This window comes from Gasterosteus aculeatus, chromosome 7 (assembly GCF_964276395.1).
Source record: "Gasterosteus aculeatus chromosome 7, fGasAcu3.hap1.1, whole genome shotgun sequence".
Taxonomy (NCBI): Eukaryota; Metazoa; Chordata; class Actinopteri; order Perciformes; family Gasterosteidae; genus Gasterosteus; species Gasterosteus aculeatus.
In genome coordinates, this window is record NC_135694.1 from 983,191 (window position 1) to 1,001,366 (window position 18,176).

At 51.6% G+C, this 18,176-nt stretch overlaps 3 protein-coding genes across 6 annotated transcripts; 2 read left to right on the forward strand and 1 right to left on the reverse strand.

Moving 5' to 3' along the window:
• Positions 1–984: 984 nt before the first annotated feature.
• Positions 985–9,419, forward strand: otud4 (OTU deubiquitinase 4). The gene is made up of 21 exons (XM_078106019.1): positions 985–1,627; positions 1,887–1,970; positions 2,329–2,379; positions 2,470–2,516; positions 2,832–2,904; positions 3,073–3,154; positions 3,456–3,618; positions 4,026–4,071; positions 4,151–4,253; positions 4,332–4,396; positions 4,535–4,632; positions 5,080–5,177; positions 5,250–5,418; positions 5,916–6,048; positions 6,213–6,269; positions 6,407–6,890; positions 6,987–7,481; positions 7,623–7,663; positions 7,753–8,275; positions 8,367–8,440; positions 8,532–9,419. The coding sequence occupies exons 1-21, from the start codon at positions 1,487–1,489 to the stop codon at positions 8,976–8,978; spliced, it is 3,474 nt and encodes a 1,157-aa protein (XP_077962145.1). The 5' UTR covers positions 985–1,486; the 3' UTR covers positions 8,979–9,419.
• A 301-nt stretch (positions 9,420–9,720) lies between these two features.
• Positions 9,721–16,351, reverse strand: abce1 (ATP-binding cassette, sub-family E (OABP), member 1). 3 transcript variants are annotated; one of them, XM_040183200.2, is made up of 19 exons: positions 16,160–16,344; positions 15,267–15,408; positions 15,037–15,122; positions 14,837–14,934; positions 14,605–14,722; positions 13,211–13,348; positions 12,838–12,907; positions 12,232–12,328; positions 12,070–12,159; positions 11,768–11,889; positions 11,562–11,686; positions 11,370–11,466; positions 11,168–11,227; positions 10,901–10,959; positions 10,697–10,807; positions 10,477–10,619; positions 10,266–10,388; positions 10,069–10,180; positions 9,721–9,952 (listed from the first exon to the last, which is right to left on the reverse strand). In XM_040183200.2, the coding sequence occupies exons 2-19, from the start codon at positions 15,367–15,369 to the stop codon at positions 9,905–9,907; spliced, it is 1,800 nt and encodes a 599-aa protein (XP_040039134.2). In that variant the 5' UTR covers positions 15,370–15,408; positions 16,160–16,344; the 3' UTR covers positions 9,721–9,904. The 3 variants fall into 3 exon arrangements, with proteins under 3 accessions (XP_040039134.2, XP_077962150.1, XP_077962151.1); XM_078106024.1 differs by having other exon boundaries at positions 10,697–10,959; positions 16,160–16,351; XM_078106025.1 differs by lacking the exon at positions 16,160–16,344 and having other exon boundaries at positions 11,562–11,889; positions 15,267–15,401.
• anapc10 (anaphase promoting complex subunit 10) lies at positions 15,782–18,152 on the forward strand. Of its 2 annotated transcripts, XM_040183207.2 has the most exons (6): positions 16,237–16,482; positions 16,784–17,016; positions 17,112–17,202; positions 17,293–17,413; positions 17,556–17,609; positions 17,742–18,152. In XM_040183207.2, the coding sequence occupies exons 2-6, from the start codon at positions 16,902–16,904 to the stop codon at positions 17,919–17,921; spliced, it is 561 nt and encodes a 186-aa protein (XP_040039141.2). In that variant the 5' UTR covers positions 16,237–16,482; positions 16,784–16,901; the 3' UTR covers positions 17,922–18,152. The 2 variants fall into 2 exon arrangements, with proteins under 2 accessions (XP_077962158.1, XP_040039141.2); XM_078106032.1 differs by lacking the exon at positions 16,784–17,016 and having other exon boundaries at positions 15,782–16,393.
• The last annotated feature ends 24 nt before the right edge of the window (positions 18,153–18,176 follow it).

Below are 18,176 nucleotides of genomic sequence, written 5' to 3' on the forward strand. Positions count from 1 at the left end.
GAGCGAGTGGGAGGATGAGTGTCAAGCGCCACGGGTCCTGTCCCCCTCCTCTGCGGTTGCCACGGTTACCGAGCGAGTTGTGGGCCTCGGTGGCGAGTCATCGGGCGGCGTGAAAAACACGCTCGTTGCGAATGAGGTCGCGATGAGATTTTTTGGTAAATGTCATTAAAGGGAAGGGAGGAAAAGAAGGAACCCGAGGGGAGGAGGTGAACATGAGACAAAGGGAAGAATAAAGAGGAGGAGACACTTTATTCTGCTGGTCAAAGGTCAAAGCCTGAACAGAGAGAACAGATGTTGCTGAATGCTATATGTATATATATATATATATATATATATATATATATATATATATATATATATACATATATATATGCTAATATAAATTATTTATAAAATACCAAAAAAATAAATCAATTGACTGTTTGCTGAGAGTAGAAATTCAGATTATCTGCAGAGGAAGGAGAGAAGAGGAGAGGAAGGAGAGGAGAGAAGGATAGTGGGGAGGAGAGAGGAGAAGAGGGGGAGAGAGTGAGGGAGGAGAGGAGGGAGGGAGGAGGAGGAGAGAGAGCGAGGGAAGGAGGAAGCTCCATAGCTGAGCAACAAGGGGGGGGGGGGGGGTGTTAGTATTTCCGGTTCCTCTCACCTCGTGCAGCTTGACGGCAGTGGGCGGAGCCACGCGGTGTTTCCCTTTGATCCACCACGTGGAGCTTCGCCGTTTTGAAGGATTTATTTTCCCGGCATGTGGTGACTGTCTCCCGCCACCAAATACGCTCACTTTCAAAATGTATTCATCATTCTACGTTCACTGTAATCTGATAGAAGAGCGCAGGGGGCGTGACATAACAGTGCAATTTGTATTAAACAACGCATTTTATTACGGAGAGTCTTAAATATATACGATTATTGAAAAATTCACTCAACCACTGTACTTAGGAACAATTTCTGACGTGATTGAGAATTGAAAAATATTTGTAATTAACGTATCAATTAAATATATCCGAAACCGATGTATGACAGTGATTGTGTAACCAACGGTCAGGTTGTTTGACAGACTAAACTAGCAGTGAAAGGTACATATTCCATCGCTGGTTTGATCACTTTCATTTATTAACCTTTACTCTGTTAAAAGCCGGAAGTGCTGTGACGCGGCGCGCCTTGCTTGATGCGGAAGCGGCGGAAAGGGGCGTGTCGCTACCTGTTAGCTTGCTCGCTACACGCGAGCTAAAGTTTACCGCACTACTGTCACTTTCGGACAGCAGGGCTCTCCCCGGAAAGAGAGCAGGGCTTCCTGGGAAACGAAACTAGACGCCGACACTTTTCGTGTCCGACCCTCGTCAGATGTGGAGGTTAACCGGTCGTCGGCGTCGATTTTGAAACTTATATCCAGCCGCTTCTAAATTGGTTACGGGTTAAAACCGCCGCGCACACGGGCGCAGGTAGAGTCATCGCCCCCAGCTAGCTCCAGCGGCTAGCGCCCGGTGCTAGCATGGACGGCGGCGGGAGCACGAAGAGCAACGAGGAAAGGGAGGCGGAGAAATCGATGGACGGCTACCTGAAGACGCAGGGTCTGCATCGGAAGAAGATCGCCAAAGACGGCTCCTGCTTGTTCCGCGCTGTCGCCGAGCAGGTGAATGAAAAGAAGCTAGTTTCTAACTGACGGTGGTTCGTTAGCGTCGCTGCGTTTGTTGTGCTTGTGTAAGCTAGCAAGTGTGTCGTAACGACAGAAGTCCGCACGAGGAGTAAACAACTATTTATGAACTTAACTCCAAATACAGTTGTGAACGCAGAACTGAATTGCACGTGTGTAAAGGGGTCAAGGCAGTGACCACCACACATTTACGCTGTGTTCGTCCCGTGTGTCTCCGCTGACCTTTGACCCCGTGTAGGTGCTGCACAACCAAGGCCGTCACACCGAGGTCCGGGCCAAGTGCGTCGAGTTCCTGAAGGAGAACCGAGGGAGCTACGAGGCGGTACGTCCGGCCCGAGGGGTGTTTCTGTTCATGTTCTTTAACAGTTAACACTTCATTTTGGGGTAGTTTTTTTTTCTTTACCTGAACTAGAAAGTTTTTAAAGTAAAATAAACTTGTGGAAGCTGAAAAAATAAGAATAATATTTTTCTTATATTTATTGTTTGAGAGAAAATCTTCTGCAGTTTTTAGACTTGACAAAAGTGAAAGTCAAAGTACGAAGAGAAACAATAACACGTTGCTGGTTTTGGTCTTTTTATGGGATCTGCGGATGGTAAGACAACCAACAGTCAGCTTGTTTAAAACTTTCTGTAGTATTGTTTGAATTTAAAATAATACTAATAATGTTCCTCTGTTGCAGTTTATTGAAGGCGACTTTGAGGATTATCTCTTGAAGCTTCAAGACCCGCAGGTAAAACCGGATCCATGATTCCCGTCCTGATCTGATGACATTTTTCTATTCTTCGTTCAGAACCTCTCACCATAATGAACCGTTTTTCAGCAATGGGTGGGAGAGGTGGAGATCAACGCGCTCGCCGTCATCTACAAGTGAGCGTTGATCCAAAGAATTCCAGACTTTTCCTCTTTATATGGGGACGCTTTTTTATCATCGCAGCGTTTTAAATGTCATTTCATCACGATTTGGCACTTTGTGTTTAAAAAAAAAAAAAAAACATGCAGCAAAATTTTTCGCATTTCGCTTTACAAAATATCACAGCGAACAGTTTTATCACGATATGTCGTTAACTATTAACGAGCACTAATACTAAAAAAACAGCTGCTCACTGTTTGTTTCAGTAACAAATAGTAAAAGTACATTTAGGGTTTGTTGAAGAATGTATTTGTCTTTATTCGTGTCTGTAGGAGAGATTTCTTCATCTTCCAGGAACCTGGAAAGCCGGCCGTCAACATCACAGACAACAACTTCAAGGACACGGTGAGACGAGCGACAACATCAGCATTAAGTCGACACGGCATGCTTTATGTGTTTCGTTCAGTTTGACATCAATATAAAACTGCACGAGCGTGAACTAGTGATGGTGACCTGAAGGCAGCGAGCACGCGGCGCAGCAGATAACGCGGGCTGGTGGGTTTTCTCTCTCAGGTGCAGCTGTGTTTCCTCAACGGGAATCACTACGACAGCGTTTATGCCGTCAGCCACATCCAAGCCGCCGCCCTCTGCCAGTGTGAGTGTCACATTATTATTATTATTATTATTACTGGCGTATTCGTATCGACAGCAAGTACTTATACGTTGTACTTTCCTTCTTTACGTAAATCTCATATTCTGAGACGATGAAAGCGTGAAGCATGTTTATTGCCGGCGTGTTTCTGGCAGAGTGTTCGTAATTATCTATAAAGTCACATTCATAAACTTTTGTCCTGTAAAGAGAAAAGTTAATTATTGAGCGTTTTGAAGAGAAACAAAGGTTGAAGTTATTGCTCGTCTGAAATGTGTCAAACGATGGATCGCTGCTCCTCCGTCAGCCATCTTGTACGAGCTGCTGTACGACGGCGTGTTCGGGGTGGAGCGCGGCGCTCTGGGCTCGTGTCAGCGGTCCAGCCGACCCGCCGACCTCCTGAGCGACGACGCCATGAACGCCTGCGTCAGCAGCGACGACTCGGACCTGGAGGCCGGCGAGCCGCTGTGGTACGAGGCGGCTGCTCCTTTATGTATCTACACATATATAATACACGTATATATACATATATATAATTTAACGTTTATAGTTTCATACTTTTCTTTTTATAAATATTTAGTATGAATATTTTATGTTTTGACGAATGTGTTTAATTAAAAATTTGTCAGATTAAATTATTGTTCATGTTTTAAAGATGTTTCTCATTTAGATGAATAACTTTCTGTGTATTTCTAAGTCACATGAATGGGATCCAGCGTATTGATCAAGTCACTCCACGTGATTATTGATTATTATTGACCATCTGATCTCACGTCCTGACTCCCGTGACCGCGTCCCGTGTGCTATTGTACTTGTACTGCTGTGAAGGACCTGAATACTTGAGTATTAAGTGTTTTTTTGTTGCTCTCTGGTTCAGGGTAGAAAACGGAGCGAACACGCCGGCGAGACCCAACAACCAGCGGGTCAGACCAGAATCCTCAGTGCACGCACCATGTGACCGGCGACCGCCAGCGCGTAACTCTGCCTCTGTTCCTCCCGCAGGGCCGTGGGCGAGGCCGCCTCCTCCCCGAGCGGGTGAGGCGTTCGCTGAACCCGACTCTGCTCAGGAATGTGGAGTATGACGTCTGGCACAAGTCCAAGAGAGGTGAGCGGAACCGAAGCGACCCGACGGGTCCGAAGGCCTCAAACGACTAAATGACTAAATGGTGTTTTTCCTCCTCAGCTCAACAGAAGATGGATTATTGCATCGCGGCCGGGATGCAGTTCACTGTCGGAGATCGCTGTCAGGTGTGTGTGTGTGTGTGTGTGTGTGTGTGTGTGTGTGTGTGTGTGTGTGTGTGTGTGTGTGTGTGTGTGTGTGTGTGTGTGTGTGTGTGTGTGTTACACGCAACGTGTGCATAATACACATGATACACACGCCTGTAGGTCCGTCTGGAGGGGCGGAGCCACAGCGCCGTCATTAAGGAGGTTTCTCCCAACAACGGCCCAGTGAGCGTCTATCTGGAAGAACTGGGAAGCAGGAAGTGAGTCGCGTGTAGTAACTAGTACCAAAGTACTCTGTTACTGTACAGTACGATCAGCTAAATGTACTCTTACATATTCTATAACCACATCGATAGTACTTGTGTATTATGTGAAGCACTTTTCTACTGTTGTACTGGAGCCAATTTAAATTAATAAACATTATTAACTGTTACCTTTTTATTAAAAAAAGAATCCTATTAACATAAATACTATAATGCTAATGTTATTAACCATAATTATTATTCATGCATTAAAATGCTAAACATTAGCAATACCTTTGTTAATATTATGATTTGTTAATAAATGATTATTTTAATCTATTCTACAATAATAAACTTACAATATTAAGTCTAAATATGTTTCAAATGTCTTTTATTTGTAAAGTAACTGAAGGTACTGATGTGCAAATACCTCAAACTTGTACTTGAACGCAGTACTTCTGACAGACAGGTTCCCCTTTGGAGCCTCCGCCCCCCCAGCGAGGAGAACAGCTGGAGCACAGTGGTCAACCGAGGAGACAAGAAGCTCAGCAACGGACACGGAGGTGCGTGTGACGCGCACGCACACGCACACGCGTGCACAGTGACCCGACTGATGGTCCTTCTGTCCCCCTCAGAGTGGGAGGAGCGCAGCAGAGGAAGAGGAAGGGGGAGAAACGTCGCTTCCGCATCCTCATCCTCCGTTTCCCCGGCAACAGCCCCGGGCGCTAGTGGGCGTGTGCAGAAGCAGCACTCGTGGCCCCCGCAGGCCACCGTAGAGGAGCAGGCCGGGGCAAAGGGCGTCAGGTGTGTGTGTGTCATTGACCAGCTGAAGTAGAGTCATTTCCTCATAGACGTCTATGGGAGCAGAGGAGTCGCCCCCTGCTGGTCACTACAGAGAAGTAGAGTCATTTCCTCATAGACGTCTATGGGAGCAGAGGAGTCGCCCCCTGCTGGTCACTACAGAGAAGTAGAGTCATTTCCTCATAGACGTCTATGGGAGCAGAGGAGTCGCCCCCTGCTGGTCACTACAGAGAAGTAGAGTCATTTCCTCATAGACGTCTATGGGAGCAGAGGAGTCGCCCCCTGCTGGTCACTACAGAGAAGTAGAGTCATTTCCTCATAGACGTCTATGGGAGCAGAGGAGTCGCCCCCTGCTGGTCACTACAGAGAAGTAGAGTCATTTCCTCATAGACGTCTATGGGAGCAGAGGAGTCGCCCCCTGCTGGTCACTACACAGAATGCAGCTTTAACACTTACCGATGTACACTGTCAGAAGTTGACAACGTGTTTTCTGCTGGTAGGAAGTCCCTGAGCTCGGTGGACCCTCACTTCGGTCTGACGGAGAGGCAGCGCTCGGCCAGAGAGGTGGAGGAGAAGAACACGGCGCTGGTGGAGATCCAGCTGAGGGACGAGAACAGCTTCCCCGTCCTCGGGGTGCGTTCACTTCACTTTTATGTGTTTTATATTTATAAATAGGATTTAAACCTCCTTCCTGTTCGGTGAGACTCGGGTCACATGACTCGATGTCATCTTCATAGCTTCTCTGTCTTTGGGTTCGGAGGGACTTTATCTGTGATCCGTTCTTCTCTCTGACTCAGGGTGATGCAGGAAGGAGGAAGGGCGGAGACAAGAGATGGTGCTCGACAACCACGGCGGTGAGTCTGTTATTCGTAACGCGTGCAGCGAGTGACGCAACTAAAGACGCTCGAGTTGTATTTTAAATGACGATTTAAGCCTAAAAGCACAATAACTTTTACTTCCTTTCTTCATGAACGCTGATGTTTGTTTATAGAAAAGTCCGGTCGACGACGTCGGAGCACCGTCACCTTCTGCTGGACAAAGACCCAAATCCTCCACCCCCCCCCTCGCCCCCCCCGCTGCTGCTCTCCCCCGCCCCTCCCTCCCCGCTGCTGCTCCGCCTGCAAACTGTCAGAGTTCTCTTCCTCCACCTGCTGCCCCGAGCATCAAACCTCCTTCAGCGGGTGGTGCTGTTCCTCCTCCCCTCCCCCCCGCTGCCACTCTCTCCCCTGCTCTCCCCGCTGCCTCTCACCGTTCCTCCTCACCTCCTCCCCCCTCGTCACTGCCTGCCCCCACTTTCATCGCCCCCATCGCTCCGTCTCCCGCTGCCGCTCTGGGCTTCCTCCCCCGCTCCTCCCCCCCTCTCTCCTCCTTCCCCCGCTCCTCCCCCCCCCTCTCCTCCTTCCCCCGCTCACCCAGTCCGGCCTCCTTCTCCTCCTTCTCCTCGCCTCCAGTCCAGCAGGCTCCTCCCCCTCAAAGTGAGGAACCCTCTTTATTTATTCCAGCTCGTTAATGGATCGGATTGATCATGTGATCGTGTGACATCATCACGCTTCCTGATGTTCCCTCTGCAGGTTCCAGCGTTCACCCCCCAATGACCCGGCCCCCGCTGACCCACGGGGGGGGCCTCCAGATGCAGAGCGAGGCCCCGCCGCCACAGGCCCTCTGGCCCCCCCACCCGCAGGGGCAGCACCAGTACCTCTCCCAGTCGGAGGCGGTCCAGTCCTCCCAGCCGGCTGACGGAGGCTGCTACCCCCCCGCCCCCCAGGCCACAGGTCCTTCCCCCGTGCAGCTCCATTCTCCCCACCCCTCCCCCTCCCACCCCTCTCTCCAGTACCAAGCGCAGGCCCCTCACCCGGAGGTCCATGCTCCCTCCCACCCTCCCCACCCCCAGCTGCAATCCGCGGCCCCCCCTCACCACCAGTCCATCCCAGGAGCCGTTCCTCTGCAGCAGCTGTCCCAGCTCTACCAGGACCCCCTTTACCCCGGGTTCCCTCGGGGGGAGGGGGGCGACGTGGCTCCGACTCCGCTCTTCTCCTCCAGCAAGTCGGGGAACGACCTGCCACGAGGTGAGGGGGGGGGGGAGGGGGGCACAAGCCGCTACCGACTACGAGGGTTTAAGCATTTTATTTCATTACAAATTACATGATTATTTTATTTCTTTCCTTTAAATACAAATCAGTCACTGATTGGTTTGTTTTGCTCTTCAGATCTCAACATCTTGAAGTTTTTCTTCAACTTGGGCATCAAGGTAAGAGACGTTTCTATGTGGTGACTTCCTGTTATCTCGGTTGCCTGGCAACGAGAGCGTAACGCCGCCGTGCTCTCCCGTCTCCCCAGGCCTACTCCATGCCCATGTGCCCCCCCTACATCTACCTCCTCCCCCTCCAGCAGGCCCACACCCTGCAACCCAAGCTGCCCTCCCCCTCCTGCTCCCCCACCCCCCACTACCCTCCGTCCAGCCACCAGGAGGCGTACCCCCACCCTCAGCACGACCCACCAGCCCCACTCCCCGAGCCCCCCGAGCCCCACTTCAACCAGGCCACCACGTACCCCTTCGCCCAGCCTCAAGCCCACCGGATGCCCTCCCCCTCCTGGCAGCAGCCCCAGATGCCCCCCCACAGCAGCACCAGCTACCAGGTTGGGTATCCCCACCCCGGGTCATCGTATCAGGCCGCCCCGCCCATGTCTCAGGGATACCAGCGGTCTCAGGGCCAGCCCGTGTACCCCCAGTACCCCCCTCCCTCCTCCATGGGGTACCTGTCTCCATCGGCCCACGAGGAGCTCCCGATGGAGCAGCGTCAGCCCAGCCCATCTGCTGCTAACGTGGCTAACGCTAACAACAACAACAAAGCTGGTTTCGGTACGTGTAAATAAAACCACACGATACGGCAAAGTGTTTTAATGTAAATTACGAAGTGATTCCACTGAGGGTTTCTGGGTAATCCCATCAGGCCTGAAGGAGGTGGGAGACGGTTTGACCCGAGCCGTGCTGCTGGTGGACCCGCCGTTCAACAACACCCCCATAGTACGTAAAACACACACACACAGCGGAGTACTGTCAAAGTACCTGCAGTACACAAGTATTGAATGAGGTTAAAACGCGTCTCTCCTCTCAGATCACGCTGGTTTCGAAGCCTGACGTCAAGGACGTCTCCATGGCAACCATGAATCCCAGAAGCTCCCCCGGCTCTCCGTCGCCGTACGACCTCAACGTCTCCGTGGACAACAGGCGCCCCCGCGGTTGCCGTAGTTACCAGAGACCACATCATCCCGCCAACGCGTACGTCCAGCTGGGGCCCCCGGAGCCCGGTCAGCTGGGTTACATGTCCACCGCGTCCGTGAGCTGCAGCACGGAGGACCAGTGGGAGGAGGCGGGATTCAGACCGGCAACCTCGAACCCCAGAGGGTTGAGGAAGAACCCCAGGGGCGGGAGGGGGAGGGGAGGCTACGACCCTGCGCGGGGGGGCCCCCGGAGGAGACATGGGGGAGATGAAGGAGTGGACTCAAGCTACATTCAGTATAGCCCCTCCCACAGGGGGAGGGGCCGGGAGAGAGGATACTAGCTCAGCCTATGAGAGGGGTTCTTATTTTCTGCTCAGCTGGATGAGATTTACATCGAGCAACAGCTATTAGCCAATTATCTTAGCATGAGACCCCAGTCCTGATGCTAAGCTAGCCATGTTGTAGCTGTGGCTTTATTTACACTGTGCTAACATGAATCAATCACCTAATATCTCCCAAAAGTGGTAACGTTTTATTTTGACGAGGGGTAACGTTTGGTTTCTTGTTAGCGCTGCGAGCTAAAGGCAAAGAACAAACCTGTCGTTTTATTGCTGCCAAAAAACAAATCAAATCTGTCAGTGTTTGTGGGTCCGGTTTTATTTTCATTGTCGCGTGTAATCAGCTCTAGAGATGAAGTGCCTTACGTTCGCCATGTTTCTTTGGTTTTTGGGGCCTTTTTTTTTTCAATGCGAATGATTAAATAAAACTTGGTTGGAAAAAGGTCCTTTTTTGTTTCATTGTGTTGGAATTGCAGAGATGATCGTATAGATCGCCTGTAGGAAACGTTAACGAAGCCAGAGGAGTCCGTATGGTCGATGACTTAAGGCACCTGGCGAGCAGGGTTGACACGGTGGCACTTTGTCATATGCTGTTTTTCTATAGTTGACCAAACAAAAGCGCACAATACACTTAATTCTAGATGATTGTTCATCGTTGCGTCCTATGATGGTTATTATACAGCACATCTGACTTCAGTGTAAAATACATCATGTTGAAGTGAGTCACAATCATCAGAAGCTGCTCTGGGATCAGGTAGCGTCACTTTATTTCGTCTGTAGATGAACGAGTGATGAAACGTAATCGCAATATTTGACCTTGAATGCAGCCTGATGCATAAAAGGCCATCGGGCTTCTTTTACCGCTCATACGATGCATTTTATTAACACGGTGCACTTTGAACGCCACAGGAAGTCACATGGGCGCCGTATCAGTCGTCCAGGAAGAAGTAGTTCCCGCTCTTCTTCTGTTCCGTGTCCTGAGAGACAAAATGAGAGAACTTAACGGCGTGTAACTGGGGGCAGCGATGCGTTAATGAATCAACCAACGCGGTACCAGATACACACAGATACACGGGTTCCGGTGTACTTGTACCTTGATGGAGTTGCACTTGTTGATGCGCGGTCTGAAGTTGTTCGGGTCTCTTCTGAACGTGATTTCCAACAGCGCCAAGAAGCGGTTCATCCCCGCCAGCAGACCCTGAGGACTGCCCCCCCACACACACATTACACACACACACACACACACACACGCTACACGCATGCAGTATGAACGGGGAGTGCCCCTCTCACGTGTTGGCGGCGGTCGTCTTGGAGGGAATCCCGTCGAACACGATGACTCGGTCGGCGAGGTACGTCGCCATGATAAAGTCGTGCTCCACCACGAACGCCGTCTTCTTGGCGTGGAGGATGTACCTGCAGGTAGAAACACACCAGAGTCAGACGGGGGTGTGGGGGAGGTTAGGGGGGAGGTTGGGGAGGACGTGCAGCGGCGTGTCGTGACCTCTTGATGACCCTGGCAGCCATCAGTCGCTGCTCAGAGTCCAGGTAGGCCGACGGCTCGTCGATCAGATAAACGTCCGCCGGCTTCCCCAAACACAGAGTGAGGGCGACTCGCTGCAGCTCTCCTCCAGACAGGTTCTGCACCTGTGGGTGGGGGGGCGGGGCTTAAGTTCAGGTGCTGCTTTCAGTACTCCTCATGAAGTCACAGGTCGGCGTCTTACGTCCTGGTCGATGATGCTCTCGATCTGCATCGGCTTCATCACGTCGGTGATGAACTGAGGGTGAGTGTAGGCGTCTCTGATCTTCTCGTGCAGCAGAGCTCTGACGCTGCCCTGAAACACACAAACACACAGTTTGAAGACGTACGAATAAGAACAGTCGGTAAGTCTTGTATCGGCGTGTCGCGATGAGCAGATCAAACACACCTTGAACTTGGGGCTGATGGTCTGAGGCTTGTAGCTGACACTCAGGATGGGAATATCACCTGGAAGAGACCACAGGTGAGAGGGGGGAGATGTTACAGGATCTCTCTGGTGCCGCGGTGGATGAGGTGGGGAAGAGAGCGTGTGTGTGTGTGTGTGTGTGTTTTGATTCATTGTCAAATAAATCTCTTTTGTTGACAAATTCCTTCTCTTATAGTTTATTTTCATTTGTTGCTCTTCGGTCAGTCAAGGGACGTAACAGAGACTCACCTCCCCCGTCCGGTTTGAGTCCTCCAGCCAGCATCCTGATGAAAGTTGTCTTCCCCGTGCCTGCAGACACACAAACAACCAGCAAAAAACTAACATGAGTTTATATATATAATGTGTGTGTGTGTGTGTTAGTACTCAAGTTGTCTCGTGTGAAGCGCGATGCCTCGTTCATTTCTAGGGCTTTTATTGTGAAAGGTCTCACCGTTCTCCCCCAGCATCACCATGATCTCCGAGTCGGTGAACTCGCCCGCTTTGATCTCCAGGCTGAACTCGCCCATCGTCTTCGTCATCTCCGTATACTTTGGGAGCAAAAGAACGACGCTCAAATAACAAAGAAATAGGTATCGTCTAGGAGGCAGGAGGCAGGAGGCGGGCGAGGAGGGAGGAGGCGGACCTGGTAGTGGCGGAGCCGCTTCACCTCCTCGTCGTTGGCCGTCTCGGCCACTTTGAAGACCAGCGACGTCTCTCGGAACCGCAGGTTCTCTGTGGGGACGTAACCGTCCAGGAAGATGTTGATGCCTGTGGGGGGGGGGGGGGCACAGTTACTACCTGTCCAAGTGTTTACATCCCTGTTGTTGTTGTTGTTGTTGTCGTTGTTACCCTCTCTGACACTGAAGGGCATCGTCACGACTCCGTAGGCGCTCGGGACGCCGTACAAACAGCAGATGAAGTCAGAGAGATAATCCAACACGCTGAGGTCATGTTCCACCACGATGATGTACCTGAGACACGCGGGGACGGGGACACGCGGGGACGGGGACAGAGAGGCAAGTGAGAACACAAAAACAATGAATGAATCAACTTGATTCATTTGTTCAAAGGAAACAGCATCTGGAACCATGAACCGTTCCAGCTGTGACGAAGTGGGAGGAGTCTAACGTAGAACAAAGGGGGAGGAGCACCTGTCGGGGGTGATGAGCGAGCGGATGGTGATGGCGGCCTTCAGCCTCTGCTTGACGTCCAGGTAACTCGACGGCTCGTCGAACATGAATCTGAGGACGGAAAAGAGTTTAACAACAACAAAGACGACAACAACAACAACAACAGGGGCGGCGTCTCCTCACATGTCGGCTCTCTGGATGCAGACCACAGCGCAGGCGAACCTCTGCAGCTCTCCTCCCGACAGGTCCTCCACGTTACGCTCCCGCAGGTGGGTCAGGTCTGCCGGCCAATCAGAGCGCAGACGAGTTAACGATGGTTAAGCGATGATGAAACATCGTATTTACGGAAATATGTATGTTTGTTAATAAAAACGTCTGAAAAAGTGACGACTTAAGAGTTCAAAGCCACCAAAGATATAATAATAATAAATATAATAAAGATATAAATACTATAATATATCCATCCTTATTCTGTGTTACATTACAGGTCATTTAGCTGACGCTTTTATCCAAAGCGACTTACATTACATGGCTTTCACATTTTGCCTGGGGAGCAATTAGAGGCCAGGTGTCTTGCTCAGGGACACTTCAACTTGAGACACGGGGCAGCCGGGACTCGAACCACCAACCTTGCGGTTCCCAGCACACCTTCTCTACCCCCAGCGCCACGGCGACTGTGTTGTTTGTAGTTATTGAAGTGATACTGTTCAGGTTACAGACGTTTCTTGTTATCTGTAAAGGTGTGTGTGTGTGTGTGTGTGTGTGTTACTGTGTGTGTGTGTGTGTTACCGAGCTGCTTGCAGACGATGGTCTGCGTCTCGGTGTCGTCCTTCCTGCTCAGGATGGACCCCACTGACCCCTGGAGGCAGAAAGAGGAATTACACAAACAAAAACTACTAAAATAAACAATAAACAAACACTAATAATAAGGTTTTTGATGCAAAAAAGAGGAAAATATAGAAATGAACCAACATGAAAACCAGTCGAGTGAAAGTAAAGAACGTTAATACATAAAAGATCAAATAAGATGCAATAATGTAAAATGAAATAAGAAAAAATAGGTATAAAAATATAAAGAAAATAGAACAGAAAATAGGAAGATCTCAAAGGAGACAGTGTGAGACACGTTTGTCCCACAGACACCGAAGCACAGTGGACTCACCTTGACGGTTTTGGGGATCTGGTCGACGTACTGCGGCTTCACGATGGCCCGCAGGTCGTCCTCCAGGATCTTGGTGAAGTAGTTCTGCAGCTCGGAGCCTCTGAAGTAGGTCAGGATCTCCTGCCAGTCGGGGGGGTTCTGGAGGAGGACACGGGGGAAACCATCAGAAGGAGGAGACATATTAATGACATCATTGTTTCCAACACAACGTGATTCGATCCATAAAAAGTGAAATAAACTGCAGCACAGAAACAAACCGTCTGATTCAAAACAGAAAAAGGAGCTTCAGTGCTTCCTTATCTCCTTTAGGAACCACTGGAGCATCCTTCACCAAAGGAAAGGAGGTGATTCCGTCCCACAATTCCATGTGGCGGCGATATTTAAATAGTGACGTATCATTGGTCCGTTCATGAGAATCAACGATCACGACGCAGTTTCCCTTTGGTTGTTTGTGTGTCTGCACGACTCACAAACAACAACAACACCAACAAGCGACAACGACGCAGCTCAGAGGAGTCCACTCACTGTCCTTTCCTAACTCCTCATCAACTCTCCTAACCATCCTTCCTTGACTCCATGACGGTTTCCACAGGGGTCAAGGAGAAGTGGTTAGGAACCGACGTGAGGAGAAGTGGTTAGGAACCGACGTGAGGAGAAGTGGTTAGGAACCGACGTGAGGAGAAGTGGTGAGGAGCCGACGTGAGGAGAAGTGGTGAGGAGCCGACGTGAGGAGAAGTGGTTAGGAGAAGTGGTGAGGAGCCAACGTGAGGAGAAGTGGTTAGGAGAAGTGGTTAGGAACAGACTTGAGGAGAAGTGGTTAGGAACAGACTTGAGGAGAAGTGGTTAGGAACAGACTTGAGGAGAAGTGGTTAGGAACAGACTTGAGGAGAAGTGGTTAGGAACAGACTTGAGGAGAAGTGGTTAGGAACAGACTTGAGGAGAAGTGGTTAGGAACAGACTTGAGGAGAAGTGGTTAGGAACAGACTTGAGGAGAAGTGGTTAGGAACAGACTTGAGGAGAAGTGGTTAGGAACAGACGTGAGGAGAAGTGGTTAGGAACAGACGTGAGGAGAAGTGGTTAGGAACAGACGTGAGGAGAAGTGGTGAGGAGCCGACGTGAGGAGAAGTGGTGAGGAACCGACGTGAGGAGAAGTGGTTAGGAACCGACGTGAGGAGAAGTGGTTAGGAACCGACGTGAGGAGAAGTGGTTAGGAACCGACGTGAGGAGAAGTGGTTAGGAACCGACGTGAGGAGAAGTGGTGAGGAGAAGTGGTGAGGAGTCATTCTTTGACAATTGGAATTCAGCCACCTCTTTATCTTCAACAGCAAACGGCTCAACAGAAGATAAAGATCTCAGCTCCACCCAACGTTCCTCCTCCACACAGAGACACTCACGTCGAATCTTCCCAGGTTGGGTTTCTGTTTGCCGGCGAGGATCTTCAGCGCCGTGGACTTGCCGATACCGTTGGTCCCAACCAGACCCAGAACCTCACCGGGCCGCGGGATCGGCAGCCTACACACACACACACACACACACACACACACACACACAGAAACACACACTTAATACCCAAGTGACTGCCGGTACGCTGAGGAGGGAGAACTGGGCGGTAACGTGGCGGCGTACCGGTGCAGCTTGAAGGAGTTGGCGCAGTATCTGTGCGTCGTTTCCTTCTCCAGGTTACTCGGCAGGTTGACGATCGACAAAGCGGCAAACGGACATTTCTACCAGCACAAAAACACGAGGACTCATTTTAATAACCCGAGATGCGTCGGGACCAACGCAGCTGGTGGCGTCCCCCCCGTCTCCACACCGCCCGTCCTTACCTTGATGCAGATGCCGCAGCCGATACACAGCGACTCGGAGATCCAGGCGATCTTACTCTGCGGCGTCACCTCGATGCACAGCTTACCTGCACACACACACACACACACACACACACACACACACACACACACACACACACACACACACACACACACACACACACACGCACACACCTGTTGGTGAGCTTCCTCATGCTTTCATTGTGTCGTACCTCAGTAAGCCCACTCACCCATGCGGACCACCGGGCAGCTCTTCTTGCACTCCTGGCGGCATTTCTTGGGTTTGCATTTGTCGTGGTTGACGATGGCGATCCTGGTGTTCTTATCCGCCATGACGGAGGGCTGGAATGACGGAGGGCAGCACCCGCGGAGCTGATGGAGGAGACGAGGAGTCAGAGGCTGATTGATGGGGATGAGAGGAGGGGGTGGAGATACCCGGGTACCAAAGAGTGGGGGGGGGGTCACTCTGCTGAAGCAACACATTCTGCACAGAAACGCAGCCGGGGCCTCAGACAAAAGATCCACCTGACGCCCGGTCCTGGTCCAGGTCCTGATCCAGGTCCTGGTCCCGGTGAAACCACATGTAATACTGTGCTAGCTTGGTTCCGGGGCCTCCAGGGGGCGGACTGACGTGCAGGAAGCAGCCTGCGGCCCTGCGTTTAGCCTTTAACAACCGCCTCAGAGACATAACGGAGTTGCCATGGAGATCAGTCTGATTCAACGGGCACCGAACACCAAACCTGCCGATTCGTTGCTCATCACCAGCTGATCACCACCGTGGAAAACACACACGGACGAAACATTTAACCGGCGATGTATTTACGGCCGTTTGCAGAACTCGTCCGGGTCGCGTCCGTCACCGCGAATACATCGATCCGCTCCGGCGACACCTGCCCCCTCGAGCGGATCGATCGGAGGGGAACGCGGAGCTGTGCCGCGTCGGTGCGCACGAGCATTAACAAGGCGGCTCCTAGCAAGCTAGCTAGCCGTTAGCTCCACTGCGACGTTAGCCACGGAGGCCCCGCACTTTGACAGCTGCTCGGTCGGGGAAACAGCGCTCGTTTAAAGGCAATTGAAGCCTAAGCGAAGGCCCCAGATACGGATCGATAAGTTAAGAACTCACCCGTTGTCTGCTCCCGTTTCCGGCTTCGTTCAAATAAAGCCAAGAAGCGACGTTTAAACACGAACAGTTGGGGGTTCAACTTTTTTTCCTTCTTCTTCTTCTTCCCCAAGCAACGTGTTCTCTACTGGACGCCGGCAGGAAAGATGGCGGGAGCGACGCGGTTAGAAACGCGACCCCGTGACGTCATCGGGAAGCGACGCGGACGCTACACCGCGACGGAGAGGGAGATTCGAAGTGAGTGGAACCGATTTACGTTGCGATCCGTCTTCGGCGGAGCGCGTGACGCTTTCACGCGACACATCGGAGTCTCACTGACACGTCCGGTAGGTTTTTACCAATATTTATGTCGTGAGACGAGTTATTGTCGCTTTAGCGAAGGAATAGTCAATGCTAGCAGTTAGCCTTAGCTCCTCAACACGCTCCGTTAAAATGACATGTTTCCTTTTCACGCGCTCAAAGAACAACAAATGATTCCACTTATAGATTCGGTTAAAAGAACCGATGTGTTCTAAAAGAATCTTGTCGGCCACGGGGACACTTGGTGTGGATGCTACAGCGTGCACGATGCTAACGGCTCGCATCGACATTCACGAGCTCACTTTGCTGCTGTGATGTTTTTACTAGACGCAGAGTGACGTCCGCGTGGCGGGAACGTAAGCGGCGTTTGGCGTCTCGTTGCCCACTTCCTTGACCAGCGCGCACTGCGGCCTCTCCCCGGGGTGTGGGGGGGGGGGGCGGAACGATGGCCACCCCGAGCAAGACGCCCCCCGGCGCCGACCCGAAGCAGCTGGAGCGGACCGGGACGGTCCGGGAGATCGGCTCCCAGGCGGTGTGGTCCCTCTCGTCGTGCAAACCCGGTCAGACCCAAAGCCCCGGAGCGCGCGCGCGTGCGCGTCATGCCGGACTAGAGTTCGGGGCTGAAGTCACATGACCCGTTTCTGCTCCCGTGCAGGTTTCGGGGTGGATCAGCTGAGGGACGACAACCTGGAGACGTACTGGCAGTCAGACGGATCCCAGCCCCACCTGGTCAACATCCAGTTCAGGTAACACTGGGGGAACTGGGACGCGGGTGGGGGGGACGGGACACGCAGGGGTCCTCACGAGGTCTGAAACCCGTCTGCTCCTTTGCTCAGGAGGAGAACCACCGTGAAGATGTTGTGTATTTATGCCGATTATAAATCGGATGAGAGCTACACGCCCAGTAAGATCTCCGTCAGGGTGGGGAACAACTTCCACAACCTGCAAGAGATCCGGGTAAACGCGCCTGTACTCATGTGACGCTCTGCCGCCGCCGCCATCGTCTGCTCAGCTCTCACCGTCTCCTCCTCTCCCTCCCACCTCCTTCCTCTCCCTCCCACCTCCTTCCTCTCCCTCCCCACCTCCGTCCTCTCTGCAGCAGTTGGAGATGGTGGAGCCCAGCGGTTGGATTCACATCTCGCTGATGAATCAGGTACAAAACGTCTTCACTTCACCATGAAATATTTGCACAGATTGTTTTTTTTGTTTTAGTTTCTGATCAATCAATAAAACATGATTGTCATCTTCATCCCAGCTGTTGTGTTCTTTGCTGTTGTTTGTTCAGCGGACCAACGAGCCAATCAGCACCTTCATGATCCAGATCGCCGTGCTCGCCAACCACCAGAACGGCCGGGACACGCACATGCGGCAGATCAAGGTCTACACGCCGGTGGAGGAGAGCTCCATCGGGAAGTTCCCACGATGCACCACGGTGGACTTCATGATGTACCGCACCATCAGGTGATCGGCTCCTCCGCCCGTCGGAGGGATCCGACTCGCCGTGGTCGTCGGTGTCGTTAAAGAAATAGAAGATGTACGTTTTTATTGCCGTAGGTTGTTCTCCACACGGACAGATTTCCTTCCATCAGAAGCCGAATGCTTCTTGCTGAATTTAATGTTTCAAAGGACGAGTCGCTGAGCGAACGACTACGAATAAATAAAAGATGGAAAGACTTTGTCCTCATTCTGCAGAAAACATCAGACTCCTGATTGAAACCCC